Source organism: Furipterus horrens, unplaced genomic scaffold (genome assembly GCF_987537825.1).
Source record: "Furipterus horrens unplaced genomic scaffold, mFurHor1.1.pri manual_scaffold_13, whole genome shotgun sequence".
Lineage (NCBI taxonomy): Eukaryota > Metazoa > Chordata > Mammalia > Chiroptera > Furipteridae > Furipterus > Furipterus horrens.
This window is the reverse complement of record NW_028327183.1, coordinates 28,962,476-28,987,078: the sequence shown is the minus strand read 5'-3', so window position 1 is coordinate 28,987,078 and position 24,603 is coordinate 28,962,476. Positions and strand designations below refer to the sequence as shown.

Sequence of the window (24,603 nt, the reverse complement as noted above, 5' to 3'; positions counted from 1 at the left end):
GGGTAGTGCTATCAACACCAAACTCCTATCTTCTCCACATTTTCTGTACAGAAACCCACACAGGCCCTAGGGTTCTAATAAAAACATGGGGTGTCCCACATTTTCTCCAGGAAATTCTATATGATCTGTAAGTCTCCATACCTATTTTTCTGGGGATGAGTAAAAAACAAGCAAAAAATTCTTAAAGTCACACTGTGGTATTATTTTTTAATTCCCCCTTTAAGGTAGTTAGAATCCAGTGAAAATGATAAAATATTTAACGGTGACTTCAAAAAAAAACAAAGCACACATCAGCTTTAAAAAAAAAAGTACTTTATTTTAATAACAAGTAAAGGAGATCAATATACTTTCTAAATGCATACAAAAATAAATATTCATCCAGCATATTAAAGACGTGTGCTTTAACATTCATTTGAGCTACGGACTAAAGCAAATTTGCTATCTTACAAAATTTCAGAAAACAGTTCTACTATCCTTAAAAATGTAATGCTCACTTTCTTAGCCAAAGGAGAAAAGCCACTTTTACTGGAGTTCTCCTGCATCATCACATGAGGTCAGGTGCATCTGAAGGCCTTGTAATGATTAAGTCTGGTTGCGCCTGCCTCACCCTCACAGCATAAGAAGGGAAAAGCAAATGGGCATTCTTTGGCTTTCCAGATTTTGTCAGAGACTTTTGTGGTTACAAGGCCACCAGCTTGGCTGAGCTGGAGCAATTTGTCCCCTAAATCTCAACTCCTCCCATTTCTCAAAATGAGAGTTGACAAGTGAGACCCCTTCTTGTTTTTTCATTGGGAGATTCTGAGTCGGGGGGGGGGGTGACCCAGGCTGTGTGACTGAGGGACAAGAATACAGAAAAGATTTTTCTCCCCACCCCCAAGAGAGTGGAAGCAAAGTAAAAGCACCCTCCCAGCCCCACAAACCTGCCTGGTGTCTTCGCCCACCCTGGGACCGGCTCAGCCTGATCAACAAACTCTGCACCAGCAAGCTACTCTGCCAGTCCCGGTGCTCCACACAGGATGCACAGACACGTAAAAGGCACCCCAATCTAGCAAAATGCATCTATTTAGGGGGGAAATATGCATGCACTTTTTAATCCTGAAGTGGTGTGGTGATGCAGCCTACTGCACACTGCAGGGTCTGGTCAGGGAGGTGGCATGAACAACCCTGGCCGGCAAGCCAAGCCAGCATTTTCAGTCTTGTGACCCTGGCTCTTGATTAGCATCACGATTTAGGATAAACATTTTGATACAATTTGAGTAGTAAATAAATCTTATTCGCTAGTAAATAGGGTAAGTTCTCCCATGGCTAAAACTGAGACTTCTCCATTGAAATCCCATTAGATGACTGTTAGAATATGGTGGGCAGTGGGGCTGTCTTGAACTTCAGGGAGTGGTAGGGATGGGGGGAAGGCATACATACGCCCGGCCACAGCCCACCCCATGACCAGTGTAGTGATGACAGGCTAACAGATCATCAACGTCCCCAAGACACTCTAGTCCCGCCTACACACTAAACACCACGGGCTGGTGAATGGGGTAACTGGATCCAAGGCACAATTAAAGGCTCCTACAATCCACAATTATTTTTTGAACTTGTGGTTTATATCCTACCCACTTTATAAAAAGAAGAGAAAAGTTTCAAAGTAAGTAGTTTATAATAGGACAATTAAAATTACAAATATTTTTTTAAACAGGGCAGAGCCATTTAGAAAGAAGAAAACAGAGCGGTATATAGGATAACTTAATTACAAAAATGAAAAAATAAATTTATCTAAGCTAGCTGGCAACAAAGCGCCAAAGGGAAATTTTTCATTGTCTGAAGATAAAAACACACCAGTTCACTTGGTGATGGAAATGCTTCCCTAGCACCAAATTCTGGGAAGACTATACATTCTCCAAACAAGCCAGGAGTTTTGCTTTCACTTATTAAAGGGAGGCTGGTATCTAAGTATTTTTAAATCTTATTAACATGCTTAAAAGCAAAAAGACACTTCACATTGAATCAGCCACATGAAATCATAAATCTATATAGCTCTAACAAAAGATAAAGACAAAAAGCAGCTTTGATCTTCTCCAAATTTCTTTGGAAAGATCAATTATCCCAAAATGCTGAAAGGATCACAGCAACTAATGATAATTAGGGGGACATATAGGGAATAAATGTTTCAATCAGAGGTTCTGGTTACAGAGGGTCTGGTTCCAGACCATTTGGGGTGAGTTTCCATGTTTACATCTAAACAGAGTCCTCGGGAACGCCCTTACTAAATTAAGAGCAGAGGTAGGCATCCCACCCCAGGTCAGAGAGATGTACATCCTTAAATAATTACAATAGTAATTGTAATGATGAAATATGAGATGTGAGTGGAGTGGGTGCCTGAGAGAGAGATTTAAACTGTAATCTGCTGGTTTTCTCTGAAAAAGGGTCTCTGGTGGGAGGCACAGATATCTGGAAACATCCTGAAGACCTGGTCTGGCTGGGGCTCCTCGGGACCCTGCATCATGGACGCCGCTCCGCAGCTCTTCCCGGCCTCTTCCACCAGCTGCCGGACGTAGAGTTGCTCAATCTAGGAGGATGGCGTACAAGGTCAGAGATGGAGGTGGGAAGTGAGGTGGGACTTCTTTTGACCCTAGCCAGATTCTTTGATGACCCCAGTCCAAAGCTAGCGTTTAGAACCTCCATGTGAATCCCAAATGAATGAACCCAGAATAGGAAGACGCCCAGGGCAAGTGGTATTCCTACAAAGACTTGGATATATGCTTTCTCAATATTGTTCCAGCCTGGCTAGCCAGTGTCCAGAACTGTTAGAACATCACTGCTTTGACTAGAGTTGAATAAGGGTTTGCAAAACCCTAATCTGTCACTTAGACCTTAAGGCAAGGTGGAATCTTTCTGAAAAGGTGGTTTGGATTTTGAAAAGCAAACCAAACAAAAACAAAACAAAACAAAAAAGGAGGGGTGGAGTCCTAGAACATGAGAAGATAGTTCAGAGGTGGCAAGAATCCACTTCTGCCACTTGACGGTCTCTCAGCCAGGTCTGCTTCTGCACACAAGTGGAGTACCCTAGGCCTTGCTGTCTGCTCTGCAGCCCAAGGATAAACTGGGTCCTGACGTGCAGGCTGGGAGATCTGGCCACAGCCCTAAAGCTTCCTGTTCTTACCTGCACGAGAATGAGTTTGGAGCGCAAGGGAGTCATATCTGGAAACTCTTCTCCGAAGCACAGCACCACCCTGCTGTCGGGGAGCTGGCTCTGGTTGTTATAGAAGTGCTGCAGCTCTGGGAAGATACAGAGGGAGGGGCAGCTGTGTCACACCTGAGCTCCACGCTTTCACACCGGAGTTCACACATGCCACCTCGCCCACCCTTCCAGGGACCCTTCTCCAGGAAGCCTCCAGGAATTCTCAGGCCAGGTGGCAGGAGAGATGTGACACTAGCTCCTGGCTGTGACAGGGAGAGAGGCAGAGAGCTCTGGAAGCTCAGAGAAGGGATCCCATGCGGTACTGCAGGCAGCCCGACTGACTGATTTCAGACACCCTGTCCTTCTAGGAGGAACAAAACACAGTGAGGTCCTAATTATATGCCTCATGAATAGCAAGAGCTGACGTGCAGGCTTCCGTGTGTGGGTGTTGCCCAGAGGACTCAGCATTTACAAAGTCAGCACACACCAAACAAACCCCTGGGGCCTGGCCAAGATGCAAATTCTGACCCTGCAGGCATTGTGGACGGAAGTGCATTCTAACCAGCTCCCAGGGTGTAGGGACGGTTCATAACAGCCACAGGTGCTAAGTTCCTTCATTCTCCCAACAGCTGTGCAAGGAAGGTAGTGTGCTGCACCTCCGGTCTGTACGCAGGGAAGCTGAGGCACAGAGGTTCCCCAGGATCCCGCAGTAAGAAAGTACAGAGCAGAATTCAAGTGCAGGGGCACCCCTGCTGCAGCTGTGCTTCTGGCTTCCACGTGTCCCCATGGGGACCACGGGCGGCAAAGGGTCCTGGGAAGGAGGCATGATCTTTAAGGTTCGGGCAGCAAGGTGACAGCAGTACCAACCTCGGAAGAACTGACTGGTGTCGAAGACCTTGACCACCTCGTCCCGCTCCAGCTTGTTGGGCCGGTTCTTGCACAGCGTGGCGTTGCCGCTGTAGAACACACGGCCCTGGCACAGCCGCCGGACCAGCACGCCCTGCCGGCTGCTGTGCAGCAGCACGCCTCGCTCCAGGTGCCCGAACAGCTTCCGCGTCACCTGCCTCTGCCGCTCGCTGGGGATGGTGTCTGCAGGCGGGAAGCGCACCAGCTCCAGGCCCTCAGGCCCATACAGCTTGGTGCTGGTTGGTCCTGGCTGGCTCAGAGACAGACGGCAGCCCTGGGGGCGGGTGGTCGTGGTCTGGCCCACCAGCTTGCCCCCGTAGTAGAAGCTGATGACCATCTGGGAGAAGGCTGTGGGGAAGAAAGGGACAGGTCAGGCACTGAGAGGAAGGGGGCTCCCTGGTCCTTCCTGTGCAAATCCCCAGAGCCTTTCTTTCTCCCAAACCGGGGGCTTAACTTTTTGTGTGTCCAGAGCCTTTCTGGCATTCTGGGAAGTTCGTGAACCCATTCTAGAAATCATGATTTTGTAAGCATGAATAAGTACACAGAATTACTAAGGCAACCCATGATTCCAAATATAGAAAACCACTCTAGTGCTCTCTGCACTTCTGGAAGGGGCTGGAAGCTGCTTCTATTTACCAGTCACCCTGAGAGTAAGGAGGTTTTGACAACTTAATTCCTTGGGAAACTCGCTCCACTTCACAGGCACTGCTATAACGCTGTTATACGATGTTATTCTATATATAATACAATGTTATACAGCAGTCCCTCTCTATATTGCGGTTCACTTACCGCGGCCTCACTGTATCGCAGGAGTTTTAAAAATATTATATTTAATTATTTATCACGGATGTTTTGCTATACCGCAGGATTTTGCAGTACTGTATATGTATGTTGTTAAAGTTATGTAGGTTTAAGAGTGTAGAATAAATGTAAAGTTCCTACTTCGCGGGGGGTTCTGAAACATAATATCCACGATAAATGAGGGAATACTGTACTATACATATAACAGAATATACACACACACACACACACCTATATTCTTAATTTGAAATTCAAGAAGCCTGAGGGGAACTGTGAATTTGTCAAGAAAAAGATTGTATCTTTATTTTCACTAAACCTCAAATTCAGATCCAGCATTTCCTTGCATTATACTATAGGTAGCAGGGTACATTGTTCTGGAATAGATATAACTATATGTCTAGGTGACACTGTAGAATATAGGTATGTTTATGCTCTCAATCTCTGATCACCTAAAATAAAAGGCCCACTTTGGTCCTGATGCATCTTTAACACCTAAGACTGACAACGTTCCTTTTAACAAAAGGGCAGGTGTTGGGGCTCTAAGCCTTGGGCGGATGGTAATATCTGGCCAGAATTTCTAAACAGTATATCTGGTTTACAGTGAATTTGCTTTGACCTCTGGCTTCCTACTTATAATAAGTAACACTGGTTCTCCTTTTCCAGGCAATGACAGATGGCCCCCATTTAAAATAAACTTACATTGTAAAATCTAAGATTTAGAGAAAACTAGGATATTAACAATAGTCCAGGTGGTAGCCAGATATGAAAACCAATTGTGAACATGGGGCTTAAGCCTTGAAAATTTGGGAAGGTCTAAACTAAGATAGGAATAAAGGCAATCGCTAAATTCAGGAATACTCCTAGAGAAATCTGCATTTAATAGCCTTAAACTATAAGGATTACATGCACTCTTAAAATCAACCTGGGGCTGATCCCTAGAGCCACATAAGCTATGAGCTGCCCGATCCCATGGTGCCCACCTAGACTTGGGCAGTGCACACCTGCACAACTGCCAGCGGCAGCCTTGTGGGTGGCCACCTACCTCACCTGGGTTAATGCCGCTGTGCACTTACCGTTCCTTGGACCCTCCCACTGGGCTTTGCTCAAGAAACATCTGCTCAGTCAAATACTGAGACACCCCTCTGCTGTCCACAGGCTCCACTTTCTGCCATGTTGGAGTTAAATGGCATTCTAGAATCCTGCAGGGTCAGGAATCAGAGCAGCAGGTGCTCCTGTCCAACTCATTTATTTGACATTTGGGGAAATGAAGGCCCACGTGGGGTCACCAGCAGGCAAGCAGCAGTGCCAACATTCGAATGCGCATCTCACACCCCCTTCACCCTCCTCCCACCCTCCAAGTCTGCAATGTCCACGTCACCTGATGACTTGACACATTCCACTTCCTTCACTGGAAACAATTCTCAACTTTGTCCCAAATGAATGAAACACTCCAGATGACTCTGTCACCACTCTGCCACTTCACTCTGTTTTTGCTGTGGCCTTATTTCACACTAGTGCCTCTCGACTGTGTGAACTGACTGCTTCAGAGGGGGCAGCAGACAAGGTGTTCCAGAGGTGTCCAGGTGGGACTGTCCTAGGGACCCCAATGCCATGGGACAGCTTAGGCTCAGAGGAGACTCGAGCTAAAGGGCCTGACTTGCCACACCCTGCCAGTGAGCAGTGGGGACCCACAGAGCAGAAGCCACCCATCAGGGGTCTCCAGTTACTCAGTCCAGCCTCTAAGAGCCCCACTGTAACCTCGTCCTGCTCCCACTACATCTACTCACCCACTGAGACAGCCCTGCTAGGGGACAATCTGACCACAGTAGCAGCAGGGCACACACTCCGGAGCCCACTGCCTTATGTTTTATCCCAGCTGTGTGACCTGGGGAAGCAGCTTTCCCATTCTGTGCCTCAGTTTACCTATGAGCAAAGTAGAAATAATACACCCATCTCACTGGGTGGCTGTGAGGACTGAATGAGTGTGCATTTGACTTAGCGTATGTCAGCACCACACAGCAGTTATTAAAGAAGTTGGGATAACAGGACAGAAGATTAGCTACCTAGATGAGACTCCTGAAATTATAAGCCACAGTCCTTGGTCCACACATACATCCCAGGTGCTGTTCTGGGTGCTTTGGACCCATCAGTACACTTCATCCTCACAACAACCCCACAAGGTGGACACTGTTGAACAATTACACCCACTTTCCAGGTGAGGAAACTGAGTCACAGACAGGTTAAGGTGCTTGTTGTCAATGGCACAACTGCTCATTGGAGAGCCTGGATGCATGCCCTCTTCAGCAGGTTGGCTCCACACCTGTGTTCTAAAGAACCTAGGCACACTGTCAGTTTCAAACATCTCTCCTCACCCCAATTATTTCAAATACATACAGTTGAGAGCACAAAAAGGCAACCACAGCCATGTTTGGATGCACCAGCAGAGTGGGGGTATTGTTAACATGAATTTGCTGCCAATTTTTTATATGGGAAAATTTCACCTAAGAATCCAGACCTCTGGTTCCTCAAGAAAAATGGAGAAATCGAGCCTGACTGGGTTGGCAAGTCCACAGGGCAGGAACCACGACAAGCAGCCGAGGACTGTGGTTCCCTCCACTTTGCCACAGTCTCTGCCACTCCCTATTGTCTTTCACCTGACATTTCACTCATTTTATTACCTGTCCCTGCAACGTTAAGAACGGGGGACTCCTGACAACTTCTTTACATGGGGGAAGGAGTTGCATGAACTAAATAGAAGTACCAAAGTCCACAGCTTCCAGAGGAATGTTGTAGGATTTCCTTTGCATGAAGCAGTGGCTGCAAGTTGCTCCACTTGGCTGCGTGCTGAGCCAGCTCTGGAAAAGCTTAAGGAAGCTACCTCTTCAGACCATGTCTTCTCACCCAGACACTGCTGCCTGGTGCCTGGATACTCTCCTGCCCCCAGAAACCATTGGTCAGCAGACTCCCTGGGCAACAGTCCAGAGCTAAGCAGGCCAAAGGCCCAGTCCCATGACCCAGGGCCTCGGGAAGTGGGCCTCTGGGGAGCATGGGGGCTGCCCAGCATAAACCTAAAAACAGACTTGAAGCCCAGTGTCTGGGTTTGAACTGAGCAACCCCGCTTACCAGCTGTGTGATCTTGGATGAGCAATTTACGCGCTAAGCCTCAGTTTACTGATCTGTGAAGCCAGAGTTATAACAATCTCCAGCTCACTGGGCTGCTGCGCAGTAGGTAAGAGCCTGACGAATGGGAGCATTGTTTGCTTTAAAATTTTCTTGTCTGGGTGAGAACCTGCTTCTTCCACCCCAAAACACTCATCCTGTCAGGGCCTCAGTCAAGGCACTTCTCTCTGAGCCCTGTTTCCTCCTCTCTGCCAGCAGGCCTTGGATCCCCAGCCCTAACATTACATGGTCCATCTTAATGAGTCAGGCTGTTCCCTTCTCACAGAACCCGGCTGCTATTGGGGAAGACACCAGCTTCCTTTGCTCTGAAGATGCCATCAGTGAGCCTGAATGTAAATTCCAGGGGCCACTGGCAGGAACACAGCCGGAGTCCCCAGCATAATCAGACAACAACATGGCACAAAGGCCACCTCTCTCTGCTGGGGGCAGGAGCACAGATGGGACAGCCTGGGGCCATACCCCAACTCTGCAGCCTACAAGTTACAGGACCAGGGGTTTCTGAGCTGGTGCAGTGGGAACAATAACAGCACTTACCTAGGGGAAGCGATCATGAGATTAGGCCATGAACGCCTTACCAATGATCCCGGACCAGTTAGCTGCATTCACTAATCTTCGCCACCATCATCACCATCATCAGCATCATCACCATCAGCATCACCACCATCACCATCACCACCGCCATCACCACTATAGCCATGGTCATCACCATCACTACCATTATTGTTATTGATATTGTTATTGTTATAAACTTAGGTGTGGGAGAGACTAAAAGAAACTGACACTGGTGACATCTATTGACCAATACGTCCCTACCAGAAAGTTTTAATAACACTGTGCGTAATCCTCACAACACTCCCTTGAGATAGTTGCTACTGTCGTTCCTACTTTACAGATGAGAAGGCTGAGGTTCCCAGTGGTTCACTACTCTGCCTGGTGTCACATGAGAAGAGCCAGAGCTGGGCCTGAGCGTCTGTCCCCACTCTCTCTCTTCCATATAGTTACACCTGTGAAGAGTTCTTCGGATATATTTGTTGGTCCAATCCAAGAAGAGGCTCAAAAAGGCCAGCCACTTGCTCACTCCCAAACCGAACAGTAAAAAGGAGGAATCAGGTGCCCAGCCTTCGACACCAGATCATGCTTGTCCAGGGGCCCTGAAGAACCCACACAGGTCCTTTGAGTTTTGTCTTCAAAGAGTGTCCCCCACCCACCCAGCTCAGCACACGTCGTACCTGCATGGTGCGCATCATAGGCGGTGTACCCCGACACCAGCGGCAAGCCTGCTAGAGAAAGAGAAAAGCAGATTCAGACGCAGCCAGACCCAGTTATGTGCAGGGGAAACAGCCCAAATGTTCCCTTTCCAAAAGTTTCTTCAAAAGCCACAGATGGCGTGCTCCTGAGCCCCTGCCACTGGCTTCCGCTGAATTCGGTGTTTTTCCCTGTCAGTGTGGCGACCCATGTTTCATAAACGCAGAAAACCAGACCTCAACCCAACCAGCATGGAGGGGGAGACTTCCTCTGTGCTGTGGGATTTCTGACCATGTGTCAGTGTGACACTGTGGGGCCACATTTCCTTCCCCCTGAGGGCCTGCTCCCAAAATACCGCTGGACTGTGTGCCCACCATCCAGGGCCTGTCTCAAAGGGAGCCCAGGCCCAAGCAAGCTTTCTCAGGTACTGCCCAGCACAGGGATGGGGGGCTCTCCCAGGGCCCCTGATTTGATACCACCCCACACCCTGACAACCTCTGAGGCCCACTGGGCCAACTACCACCTCCTGGTCTTCCGCAGCGGACAGCTGGGGAAAGGTCAAGGGAAAACGCAAAGGCACTCACGCTCCCGGACAGAGGGTGATTTTAAGCAGTGGCAGATTGGGGATAGGGGCGGGGGGGGCAGTCATCAGAAGCTAATAAGAGGGTGAATGCCTCATTTAGCTTCAAGACCCCATAGGACCGGTTCTGGGGTCTCCATTTTTTTAGATGAGTAAACAGCTTCATATAAGCTACGCAACTTTTCTCTCTTTTTTTTAAAGATTTTATTTTATTTTATTTTATTTTTTTAGAAAGAGAGGAAGGGAGGGAGAAAGAGAGGGAGAGAAACATCAACTGGACCTGGCCTGCAACACAGCCATGTGCCCAAGCAGGAATCAAACCGGCGACCTTTCGGTTCACAGGCTGGCACTCAATTTGGTGAGCCACACCAACCAGGGCAAGATATGCAACTTCTGACAGGGGTTTCAAATCCAGGGCTCCGAGTGAGCAACTGCCTGTTCCTGAGCTCCCCTGCTCTCCAGCCACTCTGGGCTATGCTTGGCTCTGTGGGATCCCTACTGTCTGAAACTACATGGCAGACCTAACACCTAACATGGCCCAGAGTGTGACTGCCTCTGGTCTTGGAGAGGTTCTCTGCAATCCCTCCCCTCAAACCTTCCCAGGGGTGGAGGGGAAAGCGGGCACCTGCTATGGGAAGGACAGGTGCAGCTACCTGAGAGGCAGTGGCGAATGGGGCTAAGGGCACAGCTCTGCCCTCAAGGGCCACCTCTCTGGGCTCATTCACCTTGAATAAAACATAACGGTACCCTGCCCCACCCCACCCCAGCTACTGCAAGGCTGAAACCATTCAAATAAGTCCAGCCCCCACACCACTTGGGGTGGTTCCGGGCTCCCAGCCTCACCTGCGCTGGGCTGCTGCATCCACCAGTCTGGGAGGAACTGATTCCTGCAGGCCTCCGGCGGCGAAGGGCTCCTTTTGACCATCCCCATGTACTCGTCCACAGAAGGCTGTAGGACCAGGGACAAGAGAGAAGATAGTGCAGTCACCAGGCTTCCAAAGCAGGGCCCCAGTGTTATAAAGACGAATGGCTTATGCTTTGCTAAAACCATATTGTCACCTTTAGCTCACAAGCCAAAAGGGGAGTTCTCCTTTGCATCTGAAAAGATCCAAGACAATTCAGCAGGCTTAGCGATCACACCATGTGACTGGATTACTAGCCTCTTCAGGGTTCCCTAACAAGTGTATTGGCTTTTTACGTGAAACTGCCTGTTAGAAGTTCCGGGACATCAACACACCCTGACACAGAACAGACTCTTGAACAGACTCTGCTACACTTTAGCAAATCTCACTCAATGTGCCCTGTCTAGATTTTCCATCTCTGACCCATTTTCTAACAGTGCTGGTAAATCCAGTTAGGAAACGTTTTTGAAATCTGCTTTTCCTGTGATCCCGGTGCGCCAATCCAATGATCGCGCTTTCTTGGCTGAGTCAGCAGAAAAGCCCCGTATGGAAAACAGGACGTTGCTGGAGACACGAAGCCAGGAATTCAGTGGGTCTGCTGCCAAAGACCACCCAGAAACTTAACAGCTGCCACGTGCAGAAAAGTCAGGCAGCTTAGAGTAGACTGTATTTTGTTATCTGCATATTCTGACTCCCAGGCTACTCCCAAGGATTCTAGCATTGCTGCGTGAATTAAGAATTTCCATAGTACCCACACCATCTTTGCCAAGGGATCTGTGGGATTATTTTAGCTATGCAATGTCCACCTTGTAATAGTCATAAAAAAACATACTTAAAAGGCTAAAGGTAGAAGAAACAGCTAGAATTGGCATTCAAAAACGCATTGCCTTGAGACCCCATTAAGCCTTCACTTACAGCCTATTAATTATGACTTTACAACAATTCTAACGAACTCGGTTAGATGACTTTCCAATCCATCAAGGACGGAAAGCTGTGCACTAGACGACAGGCAGCCACCAGCCATGAGAGCCAGTACTATAACCATGCGGTAGGGGCGACCCCAAGCAGGGAGGAACATTTACATTTTGTTCACTGCAGCCTGCTAAGAAGGCAAGAAAATACACAATGTGTTCCAAAACACTGCCATTTAGAACATTCAAGCATGAAAAGTCTAGAGTTTGAGGACCCATCACTGACACAGAACGAGCAGCTCAGCGCAGCCCTCGCGATTAAGGAGGGGACAACAGGTGGCCCAGTCCTCTATCTCTGTCAGGGTGAAGACAAGGCTTACTGGGAGAGCCCGAGGCTCTGGATGCCTTGGCAGGGCAGGGTCGATGCCACTGCTCACGGAAACATGAGCAGCTTCTGCTATCAGGCCTGGCCTCTGGAAATGCTGTCCCCACCTACCTCCTTGATCAGCTCGTCAATTTCAGAGTGACCACACTCCATCTCAGTGACTTCGTTCACACAGCCAGGAGTCGACACGCCTAGTTTGCCTGTGGAAAAGTAGACAGACGTGGCAAAATGTGACCACAGCACTGACGAATCATCACAACCATCACTGAGGCCATAGTCGGTGTTCGAGTTTTTTTTATGCTGAGTTGAAGGAAATAAAAGTCAATAAGTGTCTTCCCTCGTTTGGGAAAGGCCTAGAAAAGTTTTTCCCATGCTTCTTCAGTCATCTGATCAGCAGAATCAAAACAGAGAAGTTGGGTGTTGTTGCTTCTGACACTTAAGAGGACAATGGCAGCGCTTTGGTCTCTTCCTTCTGTTTGCTGGTATCTAAAATGAACTCATACCAAAGATCCTTATACCACATCCTGACCGGTGTAGTTCAGTTGGTTGGGCATGGCCCAGCAAAGCAAGAGGTCACCAGTTTGATTCCTGGTCAGGGCACATGTCTGAGTTGTGGGTTCAATCCCCAGTCTGGACACGTGCAAGAGGCAACCAATCAATGTTTCTCTCCCTCTCTTTCTCCCTCCCTTCCCCTCTCTCCAAAAATAAATAAATAAAATATATATTTTTTTAAGTTTCCTTTACACCAGGCATTTACCACCGTACAGAGATTAAATTTGTAAGCTGGGCATTTGAAGACACTAAAAGATCTCCTAGCAAAATGTGTTTCCAGATTAGAGTCTCTCTCTCTCTTTTTTTTTTTTTTTTAAGTTAATTGGCAGGAAATCTCTTTTTGGCCTTTTCAAATATACACATGTGCATCTGTACACACACACACACACACACATACCACACACACCACAAAGACTGGCCCATGCCCAGTTTGAACCTGCCTTCATCGGGAGTCACTAAACACACATGAGCATTTCCACAGCAAGCAGTCTGGACCAGACTAGTTTCTTCCTTGATCTCATGCCTCTTCCTCAGCCAGAAACTTGCCTCATTAAGTTTATTTGTTGGAATTCATTAGTCCCCAATGATCTATAGAATTGGCCTATTGTTTCATCCTCACTGAATTTTGATTCCATTTTGATACATTCAAGAATTCACTTAAAAGCTGTTGATGGGGGAAGTAGGGAGCTGGTGGGGCACCCCCTACCCCATGTAGCTTGCAAACCACTGAAGTACAGAGGGGAATGAGTCCATGTAGGCACTATGCAAATACAACGTTTCTTTGCCCCTCTGAGAACCTTCTTCTTTAACATCCACCCTTGCAGGTGATGCTGGCTGCACTCCACGCTATAAACAAGTTAGGGTCACCTGTCAGTTCAAGCTTGGCTGATCCTGAGGGCAGGGGAGTAAGCGAAACTTCTCTATTCCTTCAAATCACAATTTACTTTGTGATGACATGAAAAATACCCAAAACTTGGAAATAAAGTAGAAAGATGACTGTTAGGTCTTTAAAATCCATTCCAAAGGATTATCTAAGAGGTCTCCCCCAGGGGTTATCTGATTTTCCAGGGCAAGGTCAGTTCATTTGACTTAATACTGACTATCGATTAGGCTTCAGACTCAGTAAATCCAGGTGTTAATTTATAGCCAACAAAGCTATAAATGACCAGTAGAAAAGATAACAGCCAAACTAAGGTTGTACTGCCAGGTCGATGCTCCCCAGTTCAGCTCAGCCTTCTGTCCTTCATTGACCACGTACACCATGGTGTCACAGTCTGTCCAACAACCTTTGTCATCATGCTGGTTCCCTCATTAATTAATGGCTCAAATAACTCTCTGATTCAGGATCACTATATATTTGTTAGGGTCACAATTTTAAATTTTAAAAAATTGTACATCAACATTTTTAACCTTGCCACAGTGTGAAGAGCTCAAACTCAGAATTTCTGCAAAGCTCTAACTAGTTGGCAGGGGTTCTCTTCCTTTCAGGCCTCACTGGACTACTGATGGACTTCTGCAATGGAGAAAAGGATGCCGTGCAGATATTTTAATTGCTGCATCTAATGACTAAGAAAATCAATATGTTAACAGAATGTTTTAAACCAGAGATTTTATCTCATGGGCCAATTTGGATTCATAGCAGATGCGTAAGACACTATGGAAGGAATTCTAAGGCCAGATCTGAGCGCCGTACATCCTGATTGATCAGTGATGTCTGCTTGGAGCGGGGACTAGGGTATCGAGGGATGTGCAGCAGTGGTTGCTCTCCCTGCCTTAAATTCCTCACAAATGCTTTCCTGAAGTTTTGGAGCAGGAAGAAACTTCAGGAATTATCACATCCTGAGTTCCCAAACAATGATCGGGATCTAACAATATACTGAGTTACAGCAATGAAATTAACAGCACCACCATCCGCAAATTCACTCAGGAACTCTCCCCTCTACCCTAATCAGCCAGCCCTTCTTTATCCACCCGACGGTCCCCTTGTCTCCACTGAGAGATGCTGAAAAACAAAAGGAATTCCTTCCACACTGTCAGAGTATCTCTGCTCCTGCCCAGACCCGTCGGAGCCCCAGGGACGTCCTACAGAGCGCTCCTGGTCTGACTGGGAGCAGCAGAGCTGCCAGGCGGCCACCCAATCTCCCTGCCCTTTCCTCCGGTCACATCCACCTCTCACTCAGCGGGAAGCTGCCACTTGATTGGCAGACGGTGGGTGAGGCCAGTGGAGAGAGACCTCCACATCTGCTATACAAAGGAGAGAACTATTTTGTTTATCTAAAACCACTTGCCACAGACCCTATGGGCGACAGGCCCAGGCTCTCCCGCGGTGGCTGCAGGCTGGGCAGTGGACCGAGTGCCCATCAAGGATACTTACATTTTTGCTCTTCCTCTGGGACGATGCGGTAAACTTTGTATGGCTCAGATATGTCCAGCTGGGACCGGTCTGTCACTTCCTCAAAATCTGGACTCTTGTTCAAAGCACAGCGTAGCCTTGTCTTCCACGTGGCTGGTTCAGCTTTGTCCCCTTCCTTAAATTTCCCTTTAAAAACGGCCCAGGCCTGAAGGACGAGATAGCAGCGCACATGAAACACACAGCGCACAGCCCACCCCTCGACCACAGGTCTCCCCGGCCAGTCAGGACCAGCACAGTCTCGCCCTCCTGAGAGCTGTGTTCTGGCCTTCAGCTCTCATTCAACGAATTTCAGGGCTCAGAGACCTCAACCCAACCACTTTCCTTGACAAATGTAAAAAGACCCAGGCCAGGAAGGTGGCCACCAGGATCTCCTGGTGGAGCTGCAATTGGAACGCAGGTCAAGGCCCCTCCCCCACACAAATCCTTCCTTGGACCAGAGAGCCAGGAGGAGCCTGAGGTCAAGCACTACAAGGAGGAAGTGCACTTGGTTTCACTAGAATGTTCAAAACAAAGAACAATTTGTTTTTTCTTTTTTTTTTTTTTAAATCAACCCCTAGCATGAAAATTTAGCATGAAAAGGAAATATCTGCAAAAATTCTGAGTGTGGCCATCCACTACCCTGCTACTTTTAATAGAAATTGTGTTTTGCATTCTGGCATTTATTCTAACCTTCCCACCCCCACCCAGGCCCCATCTCCCCAGGGCACTGTCTAAAGTGCAATGAAATGTTTTCCCTATCTGTTGGTTTCTTTTTTTCACAGCTGACTTCTAACCTCTCCAAACCTTATACTCTGAACTAGTAACAGATTCAAAGCTGGATACTTAAAGTCAAAATGTGGAGGAGGCATCGTTAAAAGAAAAAAAATCAAATATGTGAATGGGCAGTTTTCATTTTAAAATTGGAATATAGGACACGTCGATTAAGAGGTCATTACTGCCAGGTAAAAATAACCTTTGGCATTAAGCATAATCGGACATATCTTCCAACCTAAAATAATAATACCAGATCGAGAGGAAATTCTCAACCCCACTCAGGAAAATGCAACTCCAAGAGGTAACCTCCCCAAAGCGACCCTGTCTAGGATTAAATGCCAGCCATGCTGACTTCCAACCCAGTGGATTTCCACCACAGCACGCATTCTGCAGCTTACTGACAATCCCCTGGGAGCTCATGAAATGCAGAATCCTGGGCCTGCCCCTCCAGATTCTCATTTGTGGGTGTGGGTTAAGTCTGAAAACCTGCATCTTTAGCCAGCATCCCAGTAATTCTGACTTAGGGGGCCAGGAGACCACAATCCCAGAAACCGCAGAACTCCCCTACAAATCACAGCTCCACTTCAGATAGTCTTGGCTTTTTTTCTCCTTGAAGACAAGACCTAATACACAGTCCACTGCCCACCTGCCTTCCTTTGTTGATGCCCAGAGCTCAGATTTTGTGTCTCCGCCCGAGGCAAAGAAACTGTGAGAACATTCTTACTATTGAGCATGAGGGGTCATTTCCTTTTCTGACATAGATGAAAAACTCCCCTTTAGAAATGTTTAAAAGTAAGTGGTTTTCAATCCTTATCCATCTTTTTTTCAATCACTCATTAACTGCATCATAGACCATGCATGGATTTTTTTCAATGAAATATAAGAGCAAACTATGTACACACTGAACAGTAACTTCAAATATTTATTACATTAAATCAGAATGTCTCCCTCAGCTCTACTGACATTTGGGGTCTAATCAGTCTTGCATGGTTGGATGTCCAGCAGTACCCCTGGCCTCCACCTACTAGATGCCATTAGGACCCCTATCCCCACTGTGACAACCAAAAATGTCTCCAGACATTGCCAAGTGTTCCCCACAGAGGTAAAATCATTATGCGTGCACACGCACACACACACACACACACACAATCTGAGAACCACTAGGCTAATCAATACCACAAATGGACCTTGAAGAGCATGGATTTGTGGACGTTAGGACCAGCTGGTACTTACCCAGAACGGCACAGCCTACAGGGCTCTGTCATAGTCACTGGTTCATTCAAGGCTCACACTCTTCCTATAAAGGCAGCCAGGACATCATAAAGCAAAGCAGGGCCCATGGGCAGAACCCTTTTGAGGGTTCTCAGGCTGGCTCTAAAATATCACCCAGCTGGGTGATCTGTCAAGACCCTAGAGCTAAGCCTAGACAGAGCAGATGATTCTGAGTCCCGACAACAGCCACCGCGGCTGTCCGGCCCCCACCAGAAGCTGAGCCTCCCATGCGCAGGGTGCTCTGTCCTCCTCAGCAGCCAGCACTAAACTGCGGACTCTTCCTGATTTATCATTATTGTATCATCTTGTATTTTAAAAATCAAATGCCATTTTCCCAAAGGCCTACTGATTTTGAAATATCAGTGCTACTAAATAAGTTCTAACCATTTAGGACTATCCCAATGCCTGGTCAATGAGAGAACAACCGATGAATCATAACCCGCACCCCTTAACTCGATCTCCTCCCTTCAGCATATGAAGAGGAAAATACTTCTTTTTAAATAAATATGAGCTGATATCAGGGTTTCATCAGTATACTCAGGGATGATACAAAATGAGCTAAATGTCTTTTTCAATCTTCCATCCCTGGTCTATACCACGAAGCTGACCTCAGAATGGCATCTGTGGACAAGGAAGGAGTCTCTGTTATAAGATCTGCTTAAGATCCACCTACTAAGGTAAGAAAATACACAGTTGTTTTTCTTAACTCATAAATTTTTAATGTTTTCTTAGAATGTGTGGAACAAAAAGGTTCTCAACTTCCCCAGAAAGCCCCTGAGATGGCTCTGTCTAACCCAGGCCTGCCTGCCGGCTTCTTCCAACAGCAGACACGTTTGGTGAGCGCCGCAAAGCTATGCCCCTCAGGGGACCGAGGGAGCTAGCGCAACTTGAGGAAGGGCCATATGGCTTCTTCCCACCTATATGTCACCAGCCGGCTGCCCAGCTCTGAGGGGGTGCCCATGTCCCCCTCCCGCCCCCATTCCTGCTGAGATTGTACACTCATTTCAGATTGCCACATTGAGCGACTGTGTAATCAACGGAAACATTGGGAATCTTGCACATTTTTCTCAACGCTGTTGAAATGGCCATGAAGAACATTGCATAAGATGTATAAATCTGGGGCTTTATTTCATTACCCTCAGAGTGTAAGCTGAAGCAGGGAGCAGTGTGAAGGGAGAGGCTTGAATCTCCACCAGCAAACACGAGCCAGGGCTCTGCGGCCTACTCTCCTCCTGAGGAGGTTTTCCTGATGGACAGCCTGCAACTGTGCCCTCAGCAACCCACTTCTGCTTAAACCTGCTCATCCCAGCCCTGCTCAGCTCCCAGAGGGGTTCTCAGTGCAGCAGGGAAGAGCGTGCCCCTAGGAGGCATCTGGCTACGTCAGAGGCATTTTTGCTTGTCACATTTCAGGGGGCAGATGCTGCTGGCACCTAGTCAATCGAAGTCAGGGATGCTGCTGAATATTCTATAGTGCAAAGGACAGCCCCGAACAACCATCTGGCCCTAGATGTCAACCATGCCGAGACTGAGGAGCCCTGGCTTACAGCCATCTACAAGAAAGGAATCCACATTCCTCCAAGAATGAGAAAGGAGGCACTAGCAGCTCCCGGCAGAGCCCTGGCTGGTGTGGCTCAGTGGATTGAGCGCCAGCCTGCAAACCAAAAGGTCTCCGGTTCCACTGCCGGCCAGGGCACGTGCCTGGGTTGCAGACCAGGTCCCTGGTCGGGGGTGTGCGAGAGGCAACTAATCAAATGCTTCTCTCACACATCAATGTTTTTTTCCCTCTCTCCCTCCCTTCCCCTCACTCTAAAAATAAATAAATAAAATTTAAAAAAAAAAAATCCTGGCAGAGCCCAGGCTCCTCAGTGCTTGGGGTCCTTGACGGAAAAAATTTGCTGGACATACAGGCCACATGGGGCCCCTTGAAAGTGAGTGAAAAGTACCCACATGTGCCCACTCTGCTTGGAGAGGGCCAGTAACTGGCATCAAATTCTCAGAGATCCGCGACCCAGCATAACAGATTTAACAAAATTGCTACGTATGTGGCCCCACTACAAATGTCAGACGGAGACCTGAAGGAGGTGAATGTCTCATAAGCCAACTTTGACCTACTTACGCTCCACTCTTAGGCTTCTTTTGTCAGAAGACAGTTATCCCCGGCTAAGAGCTGTGTTGCACGGAGGCCCTGCAGGGCTTTGCTCCCCTCGTTCATCCAAGGCCTGGGGTCTGACTCTGGCCGTCCACAACTCAGCCCCCCACCCCTCCTCCATGCTCACTCACTCCCCCCCCGTCCCAGACCCCAGGTGCCCACAGAACTAGCGCACACACCGCAGCAGTGTGCCACCCGGGCTCTGAGTCAGACCACACGCGGTGCGCCTGTGTGCAAACATGGAAACCTGGGCTCCCGCTGACCCAGGCCTACAGATCTCACGGGAAGTGGAGCCTGCCCTTCTGGCCTTAGAAGAGCCTACACGGGACTCTGATGATCCGCTGGGCTGCAGAGCTGTGCTGCCCTGGCTCCTGGCCCCTCTGCCTGAATCTAGGTGCAATGGCAAGAAACCTCTGTTTATCGATACTGCTAGGGGTTTGGGAGCACAGGCTCAGGGTTGGGCTGCCTGGGTTCAAACGCTGGCTCCATCCTCCAAGAGCAGCGAAATCCTAGGCAAATCACTCTTCCTCTCAGTGCCTCTACAGAACAGGGACAAGGACAGCACCTCCTGAAAAAGACTGTGCGAGAGGGAAACACAAACCCTGCAGGGTCAGGCCAGCCACAGAGCAAGCTTTCGGTCGACCCTGGCAGTCACAGTGCAAGTGGTAGAAGCACACAGCAAGTCCCTCAATGCTAAGGGTACTCACTACTCTCAAGGGAAGTCAGAGTATTTCTAGACACCTGCTGCAGGACACCCCATATGACCCAGCCGGGAAGTAATGACAGCTGGTGTCTCTCTCACTGAGCTGACCCCACACTGCCAAACAGAATAACTTTGCAAGAATGAAGTATCCTCAATCTCATCGAAAAAAAATGCAACTGACCTCAAGGTGATTAAGTCATGTACAGATGTAAAATCAGCTACTGTGTTTTTTTAGACACATTGTGCACTCAATGTTTGTTTTTAAAAATTGGATTAATCTTCAAGAAACTAAGAAAGGTGCCACTCCACACTTCCAAAGGCTGGTGAGGGAAGACAGAAACTATGTTCCTGGTCAGGGGAGGGAAGTGCAATCTTTACCTTGAAAATGGAAGCATCCACTTCCTGATTATAATCTTGTTTCCCAGCGTGTTTCCAGGGGATCCGGAACATGCTCTTCTCATCGTTTTCCCAGATCAGCCCTGGGTACATGTTGCTATCAATTTGCTCAATCAGCCACTGCCGGAGCCTCCGGCCTCCATTCCGGTCACACATCCTTGGAAAGAAAAAAATGTATTCTAAGACATTACAAATATCGTCTCCTGCACCACAGCACCCAGGTACCTGACAGCCAAGAACTGCTAACAGGAAGGTCGGGGGGCAGCAACACAGGAGCCAGTTGGGGGAAACCCAAGGGTCCAGGAACTCTGGGCCACCTGCTGTGAGAGGACAATGCCTGCCTCCAGGACCTCAGATGCCTGAATGAAAACTGAAAGCTCCCTGGGAACTTGGCAGCCGCTGGCTCCCAGATGTTGGCCCCACCTATGGCTCCGGCTGTGCCCTTTTCAGCTTTCACCCCATGTTCTCTTTCAGGCATATCTATTGGCATCATTCCATTTCTAGCACGAGAGAGGGACAATCACTTTTATATTTTCAGGTCCCTTCAATGAGCACCCATCACTCTAGAGCCAATTCCATTATTCTATGCCCAGCTGGACCAGTGTTTGTGGTCTCCAAGAAAGAGGAAAGTCTCAAGCTATATCCTTCTGATGTCTGTGATTTTTGACCAGTGTGACACGGCATGCTGGTGTGCCCCAAGAACTTTTAAAACACGCAGTGCCTGACTATGTGGTCGGGGGCACCTACCTCTTTTCCCTTAGATTGTCAGATTTTAAAAAATGACAACAACCAACACAACAATTAGCTGTCCAGTGTGACTCTATCAAAATTGTACCTATTTTATTTGTCGGATCGGCAAAACATGTATTTTTTAGTGTGCTGCAGTACTTTAGTAATTAGTTTATGTGCCATGGGATGAAAAACGTTGAAAATCGCTGTTCTAGATTGTTCCTTCACAGCTGTTTTAGTCATGACAGCATGAGTTTGGGAAGGGCAGAGCTGGGGTCCCATCTGAATCCTGCCACCTCTCAGCTGGGTGACCTGAGAGCATCATTTAACTCCGAAGTGTCGGCTACGTTGGCTGAAACGCTGGGACGATGACCAGTACTTGGCATCACTGTGGTGAGGGCTCAGACAATGCATATAAAGCATCTGAAACAGTGTCTGGACCTTTGAAGATTTTCTCTAAATAACAGGTGCTGGTATTACTATCCCAGCTTTCCACCTCAGGAACTCTTATAACCAATTGAGAGATAGCAGACAAGCATGAGGGAATTGACTGGGGCTACAGATAAAGTTAACGCGGATAGACTCCTCCAGAACACACCAAAATCAGGGGATCTCACCATCCCAGGGCACCAAAGACATCTTTTGGAAGAACATTGCCACCAGAGCAGGCAGCTGTCCCAACAGCACAGAGAAAGAGAGAAAACAGCCACGCCGTATCAACTCACAGCCCACATTTACAAGAACAGGGGTGGAAATCCCCTAGGCAGTTGGACAGACACCCACCCCCACCCCCACAAAAAAAAAAAAAATAGCATTTCTACTTTTCTGATTAAAATGTGATCTCTTTGGGCAAACAAATTTGAAACAATAAGCAGTGACAAGACATAATGTCCCCAAGTATATGGTCACAATCAGAGCCACCCTGGTCCACAAAGCAAGACATGGGTGTCACGAAACTCCAGCTACCCTGCACGTGGCTCTGGGGTCAGAGAGGGTAGCCAGGTCCTGGGGAGAAAACGGTAGAGCCGTGAGAGCCAAATGCAACTTTTTCATCCAATAACCCCAGCTGTCCAGGTGTGGATCTAAAAGAAGTGAAGTGTGTGAAATAGGAATTGGACTTTGATTTGAAAGCTGTAGACTCCAGAGAAGGCTGATCTTTAACTAGACTTTGGCTAAGTCACTTGAGCCTCTCTGTGAGGCTCTCCTCACCTGCAAATGAATGGATCCCAAGTGCCCCAGAATTCTAAAACAGATTTGGGAGGAACACCTAATGAAAGGAATGAAATGACACCACCAAGTTCCTCCCAGGAAACAACTTAACAGGGTAGAGATTCCCATGGGTCTTTCCTGTTGGAAAGGCAGGAGACTTCCTCCCCTCCCTTGAGAAAGGAGCTGTGTGGTGGACATTGGGAAGGGGCCAGAACACAAAGGAAAGTTGGTGTCTGAGGGTGTGTATATTAAAGGATATGTTCCTGCTCATTAGCATTTTGCTCACCCCTCAGTACAGGATTCATAAACTATTGTCCATGTTCCAGGAGAATCCTTAAATGAAAAGCAAGATTTTGTTTGTATGGGCACTTTTTTTTAAAGAAAGTGATCAACACCTTCTCATCGGGATTTTTAATGGATTCATAATCCCAAAATTGTTAAGGACAACTGTCTTCGTGATTTATAAGAAAAAGAAAAGAGAAAAAAAGTAAAAGAGATGGCATTAAGAGGAAGAGTAGGTTGTAGAATATAAAAGCTGGAAAAACTTTAGAAATCATCTAATCTAGCCCCTCTTTGTTAAAAAATATTTTTAAGAAAACCTGAGGTCCAGAAAGGCACCCCAACCCCCAGACACCCAGCAGGGGGGGTCTTATTTTACTCACTCTGCAGAAAAAAATACATGGTTAAGTTATAAGAACTTAGAACATGGACAGCCCCACCTGAATTTTCATGAGATCACCTGCAAGATTTTAAGCAGCATTAAAAACCTAAGATTCTAATACAATGAAGATCCACAATTATCTATTAAACACTAACAAATTAATTCCACCAAATGCTGAGCCAAGAAAAATTTATAAGCCTGGTCACATGTTTATAACTTCCTCTTCCTTGATTTTTAGGTAATAATTCTCTTTATGGGCCAAGTCCTATCTGGAGCTAATCTATACCCTATAAATGGGTCCGGGGGTCAGGCTTACCAAGCAGCAGGTGCTAAGATTCCAGGATGTGCCAGAGAGGTGGCACAGAACTCACCTTCTCCCACACCTCTCAGGGCCCCTGGGCACTTGCCCTGGCCAACATCAACCCTCATCACCACAAGGCCCAAAAGTATCAACGCCATTTCTCCCTCTGGCCCCAATCTTGCTAAAATGATTAAACCACCCCTAACTCTTTTCATGGGGGAACCTGCCACAATCCAGAAGGACACTCTCAGAACCGTCATTTAAGGACCAGCTCCTAACTTAGATTTTAAGAATTGTCATCTGCCCCCTCCCATATGTTAGGGGCATAGTTTAAAATCATGGAAAATTCGGTCTCTACATTCATGAAGCACTTCACAGCTCTGGGTAACTAACATATCTAAGGCGAGGTATGTTACTTGGCCTTTACATCAAAATGTTCTTGTTCATTGTGACCCCATACAGACTTCTTTGCCAACCAAGGCTATGACGGAAGCAAAGGACCTCAAATCCCACATAGATATCCTAATTGTCATCGATCAGAATTTATAAATCCAGTCTGCCCGTTTCACAAGCTAACCCACACAAGCACGGCTGGCTACTGGGCAGTTTCACAGTTACGACCCTCCAAGTATTATTCCATGTAGTAGGATCTGAATGGGGCAAGGGAAGAGGTCTTATCATAAAGGCTAAATATTTCCCTTCATTATATGAGCCATTCTAAAGTAGCCCATGCAAACCAGATTTTAAGAAAAATGAGCTTTTTTTAAGCCTCAGCCGACCTTTAGGCGCAGCCACACAATGATCAACAACTTGGACCTTCGGTTTGCATTCAGGAGAAAAAGAGGGGTGGGAGAAAACAGGGGGGTGGGGGGATGCAATGGCGCCGGCCCCGAGACCGGGCGGCAGCTGCCCTCGCGCCGGCCAGATGTCTCGGCCCACCCGGACCTGGCCGCCCCGGCCGCGCCGCCTGGCGCCCGCCCGCCCGCCGGCCCAGGCCTCCTACCCGCCGTCGTGCGCGCCCGGCCTGCTGCCTGCCTTCGGTGCAGCCGTTCGCGTTCCCACGCTGGCCGCCGCGCTCGAGAGCTGCGGCAGAGAGCCGAGGCGCCCGCCTCTATTTAAGGGCGGGGCGGGTCTGGCGCGCCAGGCGAAGGTCGCTCCGCCAATGGCCGCGGGAAGGTCGCCAGAGCCTCCCAATGGGCGCGGCCCGCCTGGCTGGCCTTCTTCCGAGAAATCACTTTGCTAAAAGTCACGGCGACTTATAGGTCCCGGCGTCTTCCGGGGTCTGCGCCGGGGGTCCGGGGGCGGCGCGAGACTGGCGTGCCGGCTGGAATTCCCGAGCGGTCGCGGGGGCGTCCGCCTGCCCAGGTCAGGGTCAGAGTG

The 24,603-nt window shown here is 48.1% G+C and overlaps 1 protein-coding gene across 2 annotated transcripts; it reads right to left on the bottom strand.

Moving 5' to 3' along the window:
• Nucleotides 1–811: 811 nt before the first annotated feature.
• On the bottom strand, nt 812–24,324 carry IRF8 (interferon regulatory factor 8). 2 transcript variants are annotated; one of them, XM_090260252.1, is made up of 9 exons: nt 24,227–24,324; nt 20,306–20,480; nt 15,012–15,195; nt 12,197–12,285; nt 10,731–10,836; nt 9,292–9,342; nt 4,043–4,429; nt 3,158–3,273; nt 812–2,563 (listed from the first exon to the last, which is right to left on the bottom strand). In XM_090260252.1, exons 2-9 carry the CDS (start codon nt 20,477–20,479, stop codon nt 2,387–2,389), a joined length of 1,284 nt encoding a protein of 427 aa, XP_090116378.1. In that variant the 5' UTR covers nt 20,480; nt 24,227–24,324; the 3' UTR covers nt 812–2,386. The 2 variants fall into 2 exon arrangements, with proteins under 2 accessions (XP_090116378.1, XP_090116379.1); XM_090260253.1 differs by having other exon boundaries at nt 9,292–9,339.
• Between the last annotated feature and the right edge of the window lie 279 nt (nt 24,325–24,603).